At 38.7% G+C, this 19,077-nt stretch overlaps 1 protein-coding gene across 2 annotated transcripts in view; it reads left to right on the top strand.

Moving 5' to 3' along the window:
- The window catches only part of tmem132e (transmembrane protein 132E), a 431,641-nt gene that overhangs the window by 368,186 nt on the left and 44,378 nt on the right, over positions 1-19,077 (top strand). For both annotated transcript variants that reach the window (XM_039618561.1, XM_039618560.1), the window contains exon 5: positions 6,335-6,478. In XM_039618561.1, the coding sequence (XP_039474495.1) occupies positions 6,335-6,478 (144 nt within the window). The remainder of the gene's footprint in view (positions 1-6,334; positions 6,479-19,077) is intronic.

The raw sequence follows: 19,077 nt of genomic DNA, 5'->3' as shown, positions 1-19,077 counted from the left end.
ACCAATGTGTCCCAAGGGCTTTTTTTATTAGCATCTCTTTGTTGCCCAGGTCAAGGTACTAAAATATTTAGAGCAGAAACTAATTATGTTAAGAGTACAATAGTCAAAGAAAAACAACTCTCATGATATAACAAGAGTCTGACTCTGATATTGCACATCTTCCTTCTTCTTCTTCTTCATTTTCCTGTACTCATTTTAAGCTTCCACAGATGCAGATCCACTAACACTGGTGGCAAACACCCACTTATAGCCTGTAGAACAAATCAGCTCTTTGTGAAACTGCGGATATACAGAGGTGGGAGGTGGTTCTGTCACTAAAATACAAAAATGATGCTTCTTGTGTCACAAAGCGACAGAGATGAATGTCTAGAGTGGAGTCACGAACAGTGAACGAGGAGCGAGAACAGCGAGGACGAAGAATGAAGAAGAGCGTCTCACAGAGAGGTGGACGTCCCCGGGTTGTGTGCCAACTACAGCTCACCCGCTGCTGATGAGAGGAGGAAGGGGGAGGAGAAGGGAGGAATTACTGGTGAATTTACAGTGTCAGAGTGAAACAATTCCAGGGTGGTAAGGTTAAATCAACCCCGGGGCTTATTGCACATTTTGAGCCGCTATTAACACCAAACCACTAAAGCCCTCTTTCACATGACTTTTTTTTGAGAGAGAGAACTGGCAGGATGATACAGAGGAGGGAGTAACAGTTATGCCAGATTCCCACTTCCATCAGCTGCTCTCTGCCACAGCATCGACCAGATGTTAAATAAAAAATGATGTGATAGAGATTCAAGTCATGTGTTATTTTCAAATGTATACGCTTGTGCATTTATAAAGACACACATCTGGCAAAAAGTATTTGCTTACATTATTCAAAGGCAGCTAGAGAGGGTAATAGTTGAGCATTTTTCGTGGACTCGCACGCAAAGTAAACTCGCCTCATTGCTCCGCAAACCCAGACCCCTGTGGGCATTTGCAACTCAGTTATGTAGAAATGGGTTGGACAACTGTCTCTAATCACAGCTTAGAGGAAACTGACATTACATACACACACACAAACACACAATCTTCTCAAACAGAATAAATTTTTTAAAGTTATAAAATTGTAAAACTAAATATTACAGAATTTTAAAAAACGGTTATTTTTCTTTCTTTCTTTCTTTCTCTATTTGATTAACATTCAAATATCTCAATGAATACAGAATAAAGATCTACCACAAAGCAAGAAAGCACGAGACAAGGCTAATCAAAAGGTATTGGCTGAAGCACATGCTTATTATGCCAACCCTTTCATCGTTTAGCATGCAGCTCATGTACACAGGGCTTGAAGCAAAAGAGTAAAACAAAACAAACAAACAAACAAAAAACAAAACAAAACCAAAAAACCCTTCCACCTTAGATAAGTAAATACATTAAATAAAATTTCATAACAATAATCAAAGCAAAACAAGTTTCAGTATTATTATTCTTGCTTTTTTCATTCTTGATTTATATATTTTTATAATACTCTAGGTTTAAACATGTTTTTAAACAAGGAAAATAAACTACACCTTTTTAAATCACTGTCATAACTATTCCACAAGTTAACTCCTCTAACAGAAACACATCTCTGCTTTATGTTTGTCCTTATCTTGTTGTTTTTAAAGACATCTGTCATAGTCAAGTCATATTGACTCTCTCTGACTTCAAACAGCTTCTGAGTTATTTTGTGCTTTATACATTATCTGTGCCATGTTATGTCCAACTAAATCATAAAATTTCAGGGTATTCAAATTAATAAACAAAATGTTAGTTGGTTCTATATAGTTCAATTGATTTAAAATTCTTATAGCTCTTTTTTGAAACTAGAAAATAGGAAGAGTATTAGTTTTATATGCATTACCCCATATCTCTAGACAATAAGTCATGTATGGAAGAGAACAATAAAGCGCGTATAATGAGTTCTTGTTGAGAACATGCTTTGTTTTGTAGAGAATAGCAACGGTTTTTGACATTTTTGTTGTCACATGATTTATATGAGACTTCCAACTAAGCTTATCATCAATTATCTCTCCAAGAAATTTATTTGTTTATTATTATTATTTGTTTATTTATTTATTTATTTGGTTAAATTGGAAAATGTTCACTAACAGTGGACTTGTTATGCTTATTTCCAAGTTATTGTTGGATTCTACTGGAATAGATATGCACGATTCAAAGTTGCATGATGCCAGCTCTGTCTTCTGATTGGTTGCCCCTCTCAAGCAGCATGTGGTCTTGATTTGATACAGGCAGAGCTGTAGACCTCAGATGATGTTATTAGAGATATCCTCCCTCTGTGACATGAAAACACATGTCACAGAGGGAGGGCTAATCAGGCTTTAGCCCAGTTGATATTTTTTACCTGGGCCACATGATGTCAGGTGGGCCAGTTTGAATTGTAATTTTATGCTTTTAAAGTCACAAAACAAAACCACTTGTGTTCAGTAAGATGAAAACAGCATTTTTAATGTTTGCCGTGGTGTATTTAAAAACTGTTTCACTGCTTCCTAAAGAACTTGATAAATAAGTGAAACGATAGCCGAGCAAACTGATGACTGATCGTTGTTCTCTGCTGAATTTAGGTGAGTATAATTAGAGATCCCATTGCAGCACACGTTTGTTGGTAAAGTGTCTTGTGTTTTGTAATATTTACCAGATGCTGGAACAGCAAGGAGAGCTTAGGGAGGATGTCTTTCAATTAGGATTGTCCCCTAGAGTCCAGTCAGTTATCCAAGGTGGTCTGCTGTGCTTTGCTTCCCATAAATTGGCCCCACACTCTAAGCTAATAAAAAAAAGCTGCATTTCCTGCCTGATGCCTTAACTTCAATAACAAAAACAAATCAGTTCTAATGCTAGAATTTGCTGAACACATTTTGTTTTATTATTCTAAACAAAAGGTCTTTGAAATAGATTGGTTTAATCATGGGGTTTTTACTTGGATGAGAACATATTTTTGGTTAATACAACTGCCAAAAAGCATGCTGTTCCCCTAATGGTTCAGATCATTTTACAAGGATATAAATGCGTGTGGATAATACAGACACAAGGAATAAGGTACTAACCAGAAACTAATATAGATTTATAATAGAGGTCAAACAGGACCTAATAGACTTTTCTTTAAATATAAAAGAACAGAAATAAAAGCTTTTCTTTAAGCTCCACTCAAGAATCTGTTATGATGCTATAGAGAAGGCATATCTTTAATATGGTTATCTCTGTGAGTGACGTCTCACCCACTGGCTCTTCAAACCTTCTGTTTTTGAAGGGCAGCCAATTACTAACAAGACTGATGTAAAGGGACAGAGAAGGAAACTCGTGTTTTATTTCAGAAAGTACAAAAACTTCATAAGATATATAAGCATTATTTTTGGTTACTGTGAATCATAAAAAGGCATTTCCAGTACCTTCAGTAATACCTAGTGTACTATCATGCAACTACTTCATTAGGTACAATTGCTAGTACTTGATTGGGACCCCCTTTTGCCTTTTGAAGCCAAAAGGAAGTAATCTTCATGGCTCAGAGATTTTGGTCCATATTGACATGACAGCATCACACAGTTGGTGCACATCCATGATGTGAATCTCCCATTCTACCGAATCCCAGAGATGCTCTTCTGGACTCGGATGTGGTGATTGTGGAGACCGTTAACTCATTGTTGTGCTCAGGAAACCAGTTTGAGATGATTTGAGCTATGTGACATGGGTTGGGTGTGCTGTAGGTATAAAGGGATGAACTTGGTCTGCAGCAAAGTCAGGTAGGCTGTGGTGTATGATGCTTATTTAACCTGAACCCTAAGTGGCCCAAAGTGCTCCAAGATAATCTTATATTGTCCAAGTTTGGTAGCCTTGGTTGCCAAACTTGGACAGCTAAAACAGCCTCGGTTTCCTGTTTTAGCTGACAGGAGTTCTGTTCTTCTGCTACTGCAGTCCATCTACTGAGGCATTTTGTGCATTCAGAGGTGCTCCTCTGCATACCTTGGTTGTAAGGAGTGGTAATTGGAGTTACTGCTGCTTTTCTATCAGCTCAAAGAAATCTGGCCATTCTCCCCTGTCCTCTGGCATTAACAAAGCAGTTTCTCTCAGAGCAATGCTGGTCGTTTGGTAGTTTCTCTTTTTTGGTTAATAAAATTGGCAAAAAGCATGCTGGGCCAAACCCCAGAGACGGTTGTCTGGGAAAATCCCAGTAAATCAGCCAATCTGCCAATGAAACACTCAGAGCAGCCTGTCTACCAATAATCATGTTCACAATCACTTAAATCAACTTTAGTCCCCATTCTGATGCTCAGTTTCAACTTCAGCAGGTCGTCTTGACCATGTGACCAGGAAACAGACAAAAGTAGCTTTTTTTTTAAAGCCAAAGCTGCTGCTGATTAATGTGAGCATGTGTGACTGTCTTTCAGGTAGCACTCAGTGAAGTCGCTCTGTTTTCTATCTCAAGAAAGTTCCTGAAAGTTCTGTACTTGTTCTTTTTTTTTGCCACATCAATGATTCATGATTGAACTTTGATGGAAACGCTCACTGTTAAGGAAATGATACTATATATATGCGCTTGCAAATCCTATTTCGTAGAGACTAAAGTACACTGCTCTTTTGCAGTCTTAGCTGTCGGTAGTCAAATGTGCAGAAGTTTGTTAGTCTGAAACCCAAATAAGGACACTGTGAATACTAGCCAAGCTCTCATCCACGTGAAGCACAAATTTTAAAGATGCAATTGGTAACAGTAAATGCAAATTAACGTCCATTTCCACTATTTTTGAGCGGGCTGGTATAATACAGGGGGCTCTGGTTTTCCCTCAGGAAATGAAAGTTAACGGGTATATTTTTCTGCACAGATTTGTACTGTTTCTGCTCTGATTTAAAGTGGAAATGTCCTTACTAATGTAAAAGAAGACAAAAAAATCATGCCCCATAAAAAGTCAACTTCCTGCATAAGACAGTGAGACTGTCGCGTGTTGTATTAATTTCAAACATTTTCGGTTTTGATTAAAAATGAGCCAGCAGACACGCAGGAATGACTTCCTTTTAATTCTTACTTCTGTCCTCTTTTGTGTTTGCCTTGGTCTAGATCTGCGAGTCAGAGTTTAATGAGTTGACAATTCTGTCAGATAGACTGATTTTATCTCTGGTTGTGCCTATCTAAGGCATGAATTCATTTTATGATTAATTTAAGAACTGCATGTGTGCTCACATGTGTTGCAGCGAGATTTCTGCTCATTTTCTGGGATGATGTCTTTTTTTTTTCTCTACCACTTATGTTCATTTTTTTGAGGGTGCATGAAAACGAGAGACGTTAACTAATTAGACAGCAAACTAGCAACGACACTTCTAAACTTGAGAGCGTCCAACATGTGTGAAAGAAATGCCTTAATATAAAGCCGCCCACTCCTTTCCCATTCTGCTTTCTACATTTTTCCTGTGTGCACCAGAGGAGAGGCTGCTGAATAAACCTATGAAATCATGGCACAGATTTGCAGCTGTATCAGTCAAAGAAAGGAAACATTAAAGATTTCTTTCATGTATCATTTTCTTAGTTTTTCAGGTAGTCTTTGTGTTTATGTGTTTATGATCAAATCAAACACCATCCCAGCAGTTAGACTACGGTTGACAGATTTTTGATAATATGGGCAACTGAGACATTGTCAGTGCATTTCCCCTCGCGCCCTATGCTGATTCAAATTCTAATTACCCTATACTTTCTCTCCTGTACCCGCATGGATGTTGATTCAAACTAGAATAATCATGTAGCCCGTTGAATGGACAATGAATGAACAAAAATGGATGCATTAGGCCTGAATAAATGAGCCTTTCTGTCATACGTCCTCCCATTAAAAGCTATTTTAACACATTGCTCTTAAATCTCATACTGACAGCAGCACTTCCTCTCGCTTTTTCCAGAATAATTAGGATTTCAGTGACGCATCCAAGTGTGTGTTAGACTTGTGTGTTCCAGCTAAAATTGCATAAAGGTCCGTCACAGTGCATCAGTACAGTAAATGTCTTGTTTGTCTGAATTTTTTACTTGAGGTTGCACAAAATTAGGGGGAGAAAAGGTGGTTATTACTTTTCTGTCCATTTCATCCCCATTTGGAAGAAAAGTGTGCAGAAATAAAAATGTCAGTTGATGTAATCCAATGAAAGACGTCTCAGTATAGAGTAATGAGTTCTGCTCCGCCACTGAGAGTATCACCTAGTAGGCACAGGAGCCCTGATGGTAATGGCTTTAAATGTGGACATGAGTAATACTGATGAAATATCAAGGAAAATCACTCTCTGCCTCTCACTGTTTCGTGAATGCCATGTCTACTTTTTGTCTCCGTAGGACACCGAGATTATCAACACGGCCATTCTGACCGGACGCACTGTGGCCATTCCTGTCAAAATGGTCTCGATTGAGATGAACGGGGCAGTCACTGACGTCTCGGCTTTTGTGCAGTGCAAGTCCTCAAATGAAGACATTGTTAAGGTAGGCTTAAAGTGATCTCCTCTATCCGAAAGATGCTTCCATGTTACTACAGTCGCAACATCACGAGGAAGCTTCATTTTCGGCTGCTCAGTATGAAGTATTGATTTGATTCTTAGTTTATTCATTATGTTCTTTGTGAGGTACCCCCACACCTACAGCATGTGTGGGAAACACTTCATTCATTCATTGAGATCAGCTTATCCGATGTGCTGAAGTACAAAGCCCATCATCTCTTCTTGTTCCCTTAAATGTGATGACTAAAGGAAAATAATAAAGCAACGTCCCGGGATGCAGAACAATCTCACGCGGGAATCCAAGCTGTGAGTGCAATATCAAGTCTCGTTTGTTGATTAAATAAATTAAATTGGGATCACAGCAACTTGCAGAGCACATTAGAGGCTGTGATTACGCAGTTATTATTTTCTCCACTCAGTTACAGTCGTAATAGATTGCTCTATAGGCAGATTGCATAATTGTATAGGCAGAGCAGTGAAGTGTTGCGGTGCCGTTTTGCACCGTTGATCAAAGTGATGGTGGAAGGGGAGACGTGACCTTCGTGGACGTAAATAATGTGGTTTTTTTCCACGCAGATACACAACGGTGCAAACAGTTCAGCTTGGATGTGGTCCCAGTGCTGGCACATGCAACTTTTAATGAAGTTGTACTAATAATTATGAATGTAGTTTTAATAAATGAAACCAACAAAGAGGTTGTGTGAATTTAGAAGAAAAGGGAAAGAAAGATTAGAGAGGACTGAATGTGCTAACTCAAAAATATCTCAGTACGCAATAAAGCAGTCCCCAAGGCCACAAAAGTCTCATGTTATGAGGGATAAATGAGATGAATCGAATACAATCAACCCCATTCGGAAAGTCTTTTGTCCATCCGTGTGTATAAAAAACTATTTATGTAAAAAGGGAAAAAAACTAACATTTTTAATTAAAATAAAATCGTTTGCCTTACTTTTAGTTTTCACTGTGAGCCATGTCCTCGTGTGTCCTCTGCCAAGTAAGGTTGTCAAGTAAGGTTTCTCATCCTTCCAAGGTGCTTTTGAACAATACAAACATGCAATAAAAAAATAGCAGTGCTGAGATATTTCAAGACATGTGTTATATATTATCACGCTGTCTATCAGAGTTTCTTCTGTGTAACTGCTTCACCTACGGCTGCACCTTATTTAAAGGTTGTGTGGCGATTAGAAAGCAGTTACAGCCTCGTGTAAATACACTAGACTTGGAGGGAAACAGCCATCAGTGAGCAGCAGGTCTCAGTGTAATAAGCTTTAACTGTCTGGATTATTGTTCTGTGGTACTGTGTGTGTGTGTGTTCACATTGTTACGGGTTCGAAATTGAGGATGAGAGTAAAACAATGATGGTCCAGAAGAGGTGGTTCAAACAATTGATTTTAATGAATGCACGCAGCGTGGAGAGGTGCAAACTGCAAAACAGTTGTACATCTCTACCCAAAATACACTCTAGATTGCTTTTATAACATCAGGGTATTGTAACGCCCCTTCTTGCGTTTACAAGCACATAATTTGCATGTACAGAACATTCATGTATTTTAAGAATTAACTGCAACATAGAGGTTCCTCCTTGTGGCATACTCTTAAGAATATGGTGATGATCTAAGGCCTTTGAGGTCACCATGGGCTGGACATCCTTCCGTCACCTGTAACTAAGCAAACTCAAATACCACAAGAAGCTGAATACATTCAGGCCTTTGCTCAGCTACTATTTTACTATACCAATATACTCAGCATATGAGTTATGATATATATATATTTAACTCAATCATTTTAAAGTAGTTATAACTGCACCTGTAATAAACATGTTAATATTTGATTATGATAACCCCTATAATATAAATTATACCATAATGCCAGCAGCTTCAATAAACACTTTGATGAAATGATAATTAATGCAATGATAAGATGATGGTTATGTAAAATAATCCCTGTAATTCCACAATTCCCCTTTTGACGTCTTCCAAAGACGTCCACTACACCATTCCCAGGTCCACTACCTTCGCTCTGACCCTCTCTAGCCGCCCCTGACTCAGCAAATCCGACAACAACCTCATGTCCTCTAGGTGGTCCAGCAATAAAACACCAGCCCCACTTGACAACACTTCATGCTTAGGTAATCTCCGCTCCTTTTCTGGGTCCTTCTCTAGTGGAAATCTTCTCCTGTAAGGGATAGAAAACAAACAACCTTTCTCTGCTACACCTTACTAACCTACTTTGTTCATCTAAGGTTCCTGTCATTATTCAAAGTTGGTTCACAATATCATATCAGGCAAAATCACAAACCCTACTCCCACGTCTACTTTGTTAAGCTCTTCAGCTAGACTCTGTACCGGTTTGCCAATCTGTGTGTACATGTCTCTACACTTTTAATGTCTAAATGCACATCTGGATGTATGTGCACTTGTGTGTCTATCTGCATCTATGAATCAATGATTTGTCAGATATAAGGCGTTAATGTGAGAAATGTTTCCTGACTATTAACTCCTGATACTCAAGGAACTTTCCTGTTTGCCGAACTTCCTAGGTTTGGCCTTTTACACTTTTACTAAAGAAATTTTAACAAAGCCCAAAAGATTTTTATTTTACTCCTGTGCTTGACAGGTTAAGCGAAGTTGTTTTTGTTTTGTTTTGAAATTTTTCCCTGTGTGTGTGTGTGTGTACATAAGTAAGAATATGATAATCAACATAAGATCCCTGGTTTGCAAATGATTTTCTGCCCCGCTGCAGGGCAACATCCTACATCATTTTGTGGTGAGTCTATGTTGGCTAGTTTAGTGCAAATATGTAACAGTTGCTTCATTACATTGCCCACTCAAAGTTGCGCAGTTTCAAAGTATGTGGAGAGTTCAATACACATTTCTTGGCTAATTATTTTCCCAATAAAAGTGAAATCACACATTGCATTTGATTTTACTTATGTATTATCCTGTTCTGGGCTCTATCCATTATATTAACTTTATTCAATCTCAATACTCTTTATGTGTGTGAGCAACGCTTTTAGTCTTATTAAACACAACCCAAGTAAAATGCACACCATCCCCATGTCAGCCTAAATCTCCGCTAAAAAGCACACTTCAAAATTTTCTATCTGGATTTACGCCTCTTTTGGCCTCAAGCATATACATAACATGCAAGGGTTACTGTTAATGCCCGTTAGACAAGTTTCCATTATCTACAACATTTTGTTTCACCCGGCTCACCCTTACACATTTCCTGTTCACTTATTGCATATTTATCTTTAACACCTTTTACCTCAGTAGTTGCTAAGCAGAAACAAAGCAACCTGTGGTCCACCTTTACCCTGTAAAATAAACTCATATCATGTTTGTGTCCGTAAGCATGTTTTGCATTCATTCATTACACTCCACGCCATTCCTGCAAGTTAGGAGCTGTAAAGTTGAAAGCTGCATCAAGTCCAGGCCTTTGGCCTGGCCTATATTTAAATCATGTGTGTTTGTAAGCGCAAGCATGCAATTCACCTGCTATGTTCTCATCATCCCTCAACATGTATCACCTGGACACTCTCACCAGTGAAGCTTAAAACCCTCTTGGATAGAACATCAACTCTAAACAAGCACAGTTATGCATTGTGTATAAAATTAACTCAACCTGTAAATAGAGACATCACTGTTATGACAAACATAAAATAATACTGTACAACACGTTATTAATACAGTCATCCTAAGGCAGATTATCTGTTTCCTATATTATTTTGGCCACCCCTGCTGCATGCTGTGCACATTTAGGGTGCCTTGCTTCTGTTGGACTCAACCTCATGCTAACCTACATAAGTACCTGTCTTAAGAGAGACCTCTGCACAGCTCAGACGCCAATTGCAAGAGCTCTCTAACATTAGAATCATCAGCTGTGACTTATATAGTGTTATTTCGGTACTTTATACTTCACACATTTTGAACGTTGTTTATATGGGGAGTTCCTCTTTTTGTGTCTATATTTATTAATATGCCTTGTGCACTAAAGCTTCCTGTTTTTTCAGTCTGGCTGAGCACTTGTTTGTGAGTATAAACTGGCCTCTACAAGCCTTCATTAGCAGATACACATTACAAATACTTCATATAGACAGAGAAAAACCCAATAATCCACATTTCACTATTTTGTTCTTTGGTTCAGATTTGGATTCTGTATTGTTCTTTATTTATTATTATTTATATTCAGATTGTTTTTGCTAGTCTTGGTTTGTTGTTGTCTGTTTGGGAGCTGACATAGTCTCTATAAATAAGCTTCTTTTGGTGGAGTAGCATCAGGAGAGAAGCTCCAGAGAGGCATCTTCCATGTTAAACACTAAAATATAACATAAGAGATCTTCTCAACGTGTTGTATATTTTAATATTTCCTTATTATTTTGTCATAAAATAAATCAACCAAATAACTTAAGCTGTGTGACAGCACCTTGCGTTTACGCCAGGCTGTGAACTGCCCTGAAGCTACACCCCCTTTCACCCCATTTACTTTCTCAATCTTAGTTTAAACTATTCCTGACTTCCCTCAATGCACACTGTAAAGTGTAAAAGATACAATTAGCTTTCTCCTGGTAAAAGGTCCTACATTATTTTCTCTACCTTTGGAAACATCCTCTATCGAGTTAACCCATTTCATTTTTCAAACTTAGGCCTGATTTCTTCGCCCCTTTAACGGGTAGCGCATATCCGGTCTGAACACTGTGTTTGGGCAATTTACGAATTGTTGCAGGATTTCTATGTTATGTAAAGTTCCTCTCATCCCTTTTATGCTTCCATTATAACCTGTGTCTAACAAGCTTTTGATCTTCTTTGTAATATAAACAACTCGGTGTATTTGTGCTCTGTTCTTCTCCTTTCTCTCGTCTGATCATCTCAAGTACGTCCCTGTACCAAATTTGCTTCCTCTTTTCAAGCCCCACATTTAATTACAAGCTCAAACATATTTGCCCTATATTGCTGTCTCGACGTGTTTCCTGTCAACTTAACAGAGTTATTCTCAGAACTCAGAAAGGTCACGTAGACATTTGCTTAGTAACCCTAAAAGAGCACCTTTCATGTAGCTAATCGCATATATTAACACCCCCCTTTTTTGTGACACATCTCATGTGTTACAAACTCAAAATCCTGCACTCAAGCTTAGGAAATTAAAAGAAAAAGGTTAGTCCTATCATATTAGATATTCATGCTCCGGCCCTTCAAACCTGTGTTTAAGGAATGAAATCAAATTAATCATTATGTCCAATCCTTTCTTGGCTCCATCTACAGCCTGGATCCTTGAAACGTCCTAGAAACAAAAACCTGTGTGTTAACCAGAACATCACCTTTTATACTCAGTTTATCCTCACTTATGATCCAACCTGTGTTATAAAACAAAAGTTAAAACAGAACAATTATCAGTCATGTGTCCAACCTTAGTCCAGTCTTTTGTCAGTGTCCAGTCGGTCCAACCTATGGTCTGCCTGGTCCGTCCAGTCACCATCCATTTACACACATTCACTCACGCGCATTCACACATGATATTTTTTGCTGATACTGCAGCCTTCTGCGCACGTCATCAGATGCTCCACATCAGCAAAATGAGCTCAATCATTTGTTTTATCTCGTTTTCCTTTTTAGGAAAATAGTTCTCTATACTTTTGACTGGATTGACTCGCTGCAATCCTTACTTGGTAATTTGTCCGCGCCGTCAGTTCACTCTCTTCCAGGCCTGCTTAGAGCAAAATGAAAAAGAGAGCTGATTATTAGCTCATCAAAGTACAAAACAAAATCACCTGACAGGTTTTTTCTAAGTGCACTGTTATATTAACTATGGGCCCTTTTAGACATGTCCATGTTTATCAAAACTCCCTCTATTAAAATGAAAACAACAGCCCCACAAAATTTCAAACAATCTTAAATTTCACCCGTTCAACACACCGAAAACCTCGCCAAAAGCTACACCGTTTCGTACACAACAATAACCCCGGTTAAGCACTTTACCATACTCAGATTCAGCCTAACACCTTACAACAATGTGTCAACACTAATTTATAAACCTCCTAATCAAATTTGCACCTCTGAACAATCTACCCCTCCTTTAAGGCCTCAATCACACACACACAGCAAGCTCCTCTGTCCACATTCACACAAGCTCTCAAACTTTTTCCATACTCAGCCATATCTCAACAATTTAACTTGGCAAAAGAAATACATGTTTAAACTTTATCACATTATTGAATTATTTTCATTTTCTTTCTATACTAATCACTTGTTTGATCAATCAGTGCAAGAGCACTCCTGAGTCACTCTTATAAACACTTTTCTTTTGTTTTTTCCATCTATTTTAAATCTTTCCATCAATTGTATTAACCATTCACACCATTCTCTCACTCATACAAGCAGCAAGCTGATCTTCATTGCGTATGTTTGTGTGTGCTATTTTGCATATATGGCTTCACAGTCTCCCAGACTCCTTCCCAATTCTCCAGTTAAGCAGTCAGTTTTCTTTTCCCCGAATTACTAACCCTCTGTTTTGATTTCCCACCTTAAATAAAGCACTCCTAGTCTTCAGCCAGGAGCTAGGGCCTGTTTTCCAGGTTCATGGACACATGATTCTGTGAACAATTCAACCAGAAACTTGCCTTAACTTATCTACAATTTCCTTCCGACTGGTGCATCTGGAGAACTGGTCCAGGTCTGCTTTACCCCTGAAAATAACAAACTAATACATTTTCATTATTATCACAAGTGCCTAAATAACCCATTTCTCTATCTCTGATCAGAAACACCAATTATGCCAGGCATGTAAGCGTGTTCTTCCCTGCATTTTATGTTAATTGGGTGTAAACTGCTTCTCCATTAAATTAATTCATTGAGTTTCTCATTGCATTTCTATGTATTCATGTTAATGTACACTACGTGTAAGCTGTTTCTTCATTGCATCCTATATATTCATATTTAATTTATGCATTTCACCACTGAGCTTTAGGTTCAAACTATCTCACTACTGATTCATTTCAAAAATAATCTCACATGTAACAATTTGTATGTGTGTTTTCTATTCATTAAGGTAATGACAATTATTTTCTTTCATTATTCTTACCTTTTCTAATGTTTACCTCTTTGTTATGCTGTAGTGGACATCCCTAAACAATTCATGAGTTCAGGTTTCAATTTTCAACCCAATTATATCCTATATTCTCGCAGTCAAACTCGTCCAGCTTCATCTCTCACCGGTCTCTTTTTCATTCACAGTGTCCTGTTCGTGCTTCAAAGCTCCAGCAAACACAGTCTCAACTCAGCTGTTGTCTTCTTCTTTGTTTCTTTACAGTCTTTCTTTTAAGTTAAGTCCCAGCATGGCAAAATATCACTCAATGTCCAGTGCTCTTCCACAATTCTTTATCCCACTGTTCAACTGCCCAGCCTGTATTTTCACAGTACATCTTGCATTACTCTTACATGCTGCTGCTGGTCGTCAGTCGTCATCAGTGTTAATGGATCAGTGGCACTGTCGTTTGCCTGCTGTATTCAAGTCCACGATGTTCTATCGGTCTTCATCAGGCGATTAACTGTCCTTTGAACTTCTTCTCCGCTTCAGGGACAAAGTGAGAGATCCAGCCGCACAATTTCGAGCCAAAAACTGGCTTATTCTCCCAATTCTTTTAATCTACTTTTCTGCTGCTGAACTCAAGGTTCCAAAGTTGAGAGACGCCCCCCTGTATTGACACACTAGAGCATACAATTAGTATTATATTCATTTTTTTTATCTTAAAACCTCGATTTGCTTCATCTTCTTAGAATTTAACTCTGTCCATTTCTCTGGGTGCTCCCCTGACATCATCAGTCACACACACACCTTCCTCTCACACACACAGCAGCACAGTATTTCCTGTTTCTCTTTCCTGTTTCTACAAATTAATCAAACACTTGTTTTTTCATATTTACAGTCTACAAACCCTCTTTTAGTTTTACTAAGTCTTGGTCTAAAAACAATACCTCTTTCAGACGCCCCTAAATCGTCTCACACACACACTGCCTTTTCTCTCAAACCTCTCCCTTTTCACTCACTCAGACAAATCATCCAGTCACTCAAATCAAATACTGACAGCATTCACACAGTTAAAATCACACAAAATACGCTTTCATACGAGTATTTTGGACATGCCTTCCATGATCAGAAAGAGCAAGTCAAAAGAAAAAAGAAAAAGAAAACTGAAACCTCTCATAACATCACTGAAGGTCAAATATCTTCATAGACCCAAAAGTAAGCATATTATTTCCCTAGTCAAAAGTCAAACCGTTACTCACAGTAATTTTTAATCTAACAGCCTTTGTGTTTTGAAACTAAAAGAGGAAGGAACAGCGCCTAATTTAAACTGCGCATGTTGTCACTCAACAACACACACACAGAAAATGTAACTGTATATATTATCTCAAACTGAAACAAAACCCATCTAAAATCCTAAAACATCTTACTTCGACACCCCAAAACACACATCGCTTACAGACATCTTTATTAATTAAATTATCTCAAATTCAATTTCACTTGTCAGAACCCAGGTAACGGTCTTAAGTATCAACAGTTTATGTATCCTATCTCAAAACCCATAAAAGTCATACAGTCCTGGCAAGAAATAAAACTTTACTTACATATTGTAATAAACAAAACCAGCGTCTTAAGTACATGCATCAGCAATGTCTAGGAGTCTCTATAAACTTCCTATCAGTCTTACACAGTTTTACCTAGTACAGACACGTGTCAAGCAAACCCCATACTCATATTCTACAGTTATCATGAAATACTTATCATAATCAACAACAGTCACACAAATATAATAAACATAAACTGCATTTCTTCCCTTAAAACACAGATCGAAGTCGTCCTTAACCCTGGCTCTGCAGTCAGTCATTAGCCACTCATTAGTAAACAGGAAATGTCACTCTAAATAAGTCACAGGCATCTCATTTACATAGACACAAACACACTCTCAAAATAACCAGCCTGCTGCAGTGCCCGTGGCAGACAGAGGCTATATACAAACATAAAAATTATAACACAGAGACGTCTGATAAATTAAATAATATTTACAAGGCCTTAAATTGCATAACCTACCGAATTTAGACAAAATTTTAACTTAACCCTCCAAGGGACAAACTCCCTGAGTTTTTTGTCATCAATTAACCAGTCTCGGCCCCGGACCGTGGTCACATATCTAATGCCCTAACACAATTTAAAAGCATCAACCAACTCAACCCCTGCCGAGAAGCTCTATTTTGGGGACACTTCACATCCCAGGCTTCCCCGAAGTTTCAAGTTAAAAGTTACACGCCCGAAACCCGGTTTCTACTGACCAAAAAAGTGCAAACCACCGCCCCGGACGGCAAACTGACCCAGTCAGTGGCCTATTTTGGAGTTTCCCAAGTTCTCCACGAAAGGCCAAGTCGGACTATCCCTATCCAAGGAAGATCCCGAGCGTCCTCAGGAAATTTGGAGCGTCACCTCCGAGAAATGCACTTGTTAGACTCCCAGAGTCCCGCTCTATACAATTTAATTATTTTGAAGACACCCCAAAAATCACAAACCCACCATATCGGTGTCCAAGCCCGGCTTTATATTCAATTGAGACTTTAATGTCACAAACTTCACCAATTACCTATTATTCTAAATTCTCTTTATCCTAAATCCTCTTTATTCTTATTCCTTTGGGACTTTAACCCGGTACCTTTAGTGAGACTCTAACTCACTTTTACTCTTTTTCTTATCATTACTTCAACTTCAACTTCTCATGAGATTTTCACCAAAACCAAAACAGACCTTTACCAGTAATTTTCAGTGAGTAGACTTTCAATTTTGTCAGAACCAATTCAGCACTGTTTGGAAATAATTCAACAGGTAGTGCCTTACCTTTGAATAAGCCGGCTTATGTCCACTCACTTGACCACTGACTCGTGTCTGCCTGTTTGAGCACCTTGGACCCTCTCAGTCTCAACCTCCAACTTTTCTCCCTCAACCGCCAATGCACCAAATGTTACGGGTTCGAAATTGAGGATGAGAGTAAAACAATGATGGTCCAGAAGAGGTGGTTCAAACAATTGATTTTAATGAATGCACGCAGCGTGGAGAGGTGCAAACTGCAAAACAGTTGTACATCTCTACCCAAAATACACTCTAGATTGCTTTTATAACATCAGGGTATTGTAACGCCCTTCTTGCGTTTACAAGCACATAATTTGCATGTACAGAACATTCATGTATTTTAAGAATTAACTGCAACATAGAGGTTCCTCCTTGTGGCATACTCTTAAGAATATGGTGATGATCTAAGGCCTTTGAGGTCACCATGGGCTGGACATCCTTCCGTCACCTGTAACTAAGCAAACTCAAATACCACAAGAAGCTGAATACATTCAGGCCTTTGCTCAGCTACTATTTTACTATACCAATATACTCAGCATATGAGTTATGATATATATATATTTAACTCAATCATTTTAAAGTAGTTATAACTGCACCTGTAATAAACATGTTAATATTTGATTATGATAACCCCTATAATATAAATTATACCATAATGCCAGCAGCTTCAATAAACACTTTGATGAAATGATAATTAATGCAATGATAAGATGATGGTTATGTAAAATAATCCCTGTAATTCCACAACATGTATATACAGTACACGTTTAGTACTCTTTGGGCTTTTTTTTTTAATGGCTTTGTATTCACACTTTACCACGAAACCTCATCTTTTCTTTCCTCAAAGGAAAGTTATTCGTGTTGGTGTGTTGAGGTGCAATATTAGGTTTACGTAGTTATCTGCTAATTATACGGCAGTGCTTTTCAGGCCATGTTGCAGCAAAGTAATCTAAGTATGTCCCCCAGTCAGTCAACCAAAAGTTTGCTAAAACAGCTTGTTTCTAACAGCCTCATCAACATCCCAAAAAAAGGATTACTGTGAACCGTGAATCGCACGAAGCTGCTCAGGTAGAATCAAGAATAAAAAGTACGAAGCTGAAAATCACCGTAACAGGTCCCCTTTAAATATGACCGCATTAATTTCCTTCTATTTCAAGAATCCATTCTGTGCAGAAGCGTCTTTTGTTCATTGAATAGTAAAACTATCATATCCATTCAGACTAATGAAATCCTTTGCAGCACTTTAGCAGCTCCTGAAGGTCAAGTGAGGCAGGTTTGATTATGGATTTTACAGACTGAGGCCATGAAGCCATGAAGCAGAATCAGACGGCGGCTTTTATCACATCAACTGGGACCGGCCGGTATCTGTTCTTTTTAACAGACCCGTATCTGTCCAATATATTTTCACTCTGATATACCGGACTAACTAATGTTAGCCACCTCACACGTTCCATGCTATCTTGTAAACAAATTGGTCCCAATTAATGGCTTGGATGCTTAAGGGGGAATGGATTAATTTATGGCTTTCCAGTAGCGACTTGTTCCTTAAAGGTGGGAGGGGCTCCAGTCGCGGTGCATTGTATTGTATTATACTGTCAATAGAAAAGAACAGGTGTTGCTTGGGGACGACTGGCCTCAGCTTGTCATTTATCATTTTTCATTATCCTTTAAAGACAAGGCGCTGGGCCATGTGATATTGAGTGGGCTTGCTTCAGTGATCCTGCCATTGAACATTCGAGGCTAATTTAAAACGAGCCCTTCAAGCCCAGGAAACGCACGAGTCATGACAGTTCAATAAAACGGGCCGCGGAAAGCAGAACTAAGAGACTCACGCTGAGCCTGATAAAGGTCCAACACTCCATTGTGCTGTTGTTGTTTTTAATACCGCGCACATTAATCTCGTGCCAAAAGTAATGCCAATCTTTTCTAATCACATTTTCTTCTTTTACTTGAGGCATTCTAGTTCTTTCCAAAGGTTCGTCACGGCCCCTGTAGCCTCGTGACTTAAGACTGCAACTGAAACAGCAGTTAAACTAAAGTTATTTCCAAGACGATGTCTCCGAATGAGCCTTTATTTTCAGGCAAACGCTCTCATTTGGATATTTGCCAACCCCTCAGGCTGTTGTCGTTTTTTTCCAGCTTGAGGGTAAAAATAGGTGAGAGGCTGTCATTTTTCTTTACAGACACTTTTATTTCTTTCCTCTTTGGCAGTAACTAAGGTGCAGCGAGCATCAAGAGCCTGTGGCAGATAAGCCAACCTGCGCGTGCACAGTAGTATTTGTGCGCGTGAGCAGCTGCAGGAGTAATTATTCAGGCACCTTAGTTAGACAAAGTGGGACAAAATAAAGGAAAAAGGGTTAAGGGAGTCTGTTAGGAGGTCTGGGGAGTATTTGACAGCCACTCACTGACCATCCATTCCTGTGCCGTTGTGACTCATATACCCCGTCTGAGGCCACAGATAAGGCCTTGAGTCTACACATCACATCTCACGCTATACAGCGTACCATCCTCCCAGCTTCACTTCCATATTAATCTGATGTACTTACCTTCAGTACAAATTTAGTTTCCAAAGGACAAGAAAAAGGCTTATAACATCAGAAATCACCGCTTGCCCTTTCTGCTGTGCGTGTGAACATCCTTGCAGCTCAGGTTGGAGTTTATTTTAACAACTTGGTGGGATTTGGCTCTTAAGGA

Source organism: Oreochromis aureus, linkage group 10, assembly GCF_013358895.1.
Source record: "Oreochromis aureus strain Israel breed Guangdong linkage group 10, ZZ_aureus, whole genome shotgun sequence".
Lineage (NCBI taxonomy): Eukaryota > Metazoa > Chordata > Actinopteri > Cichliformes > Cichlidae > Oreochromis > Oreochromis aureus.
Note: the sequence above shows the minus strand (reverse complement) of the source record. Positions and strands in the feature narration are given on the sequence as shown.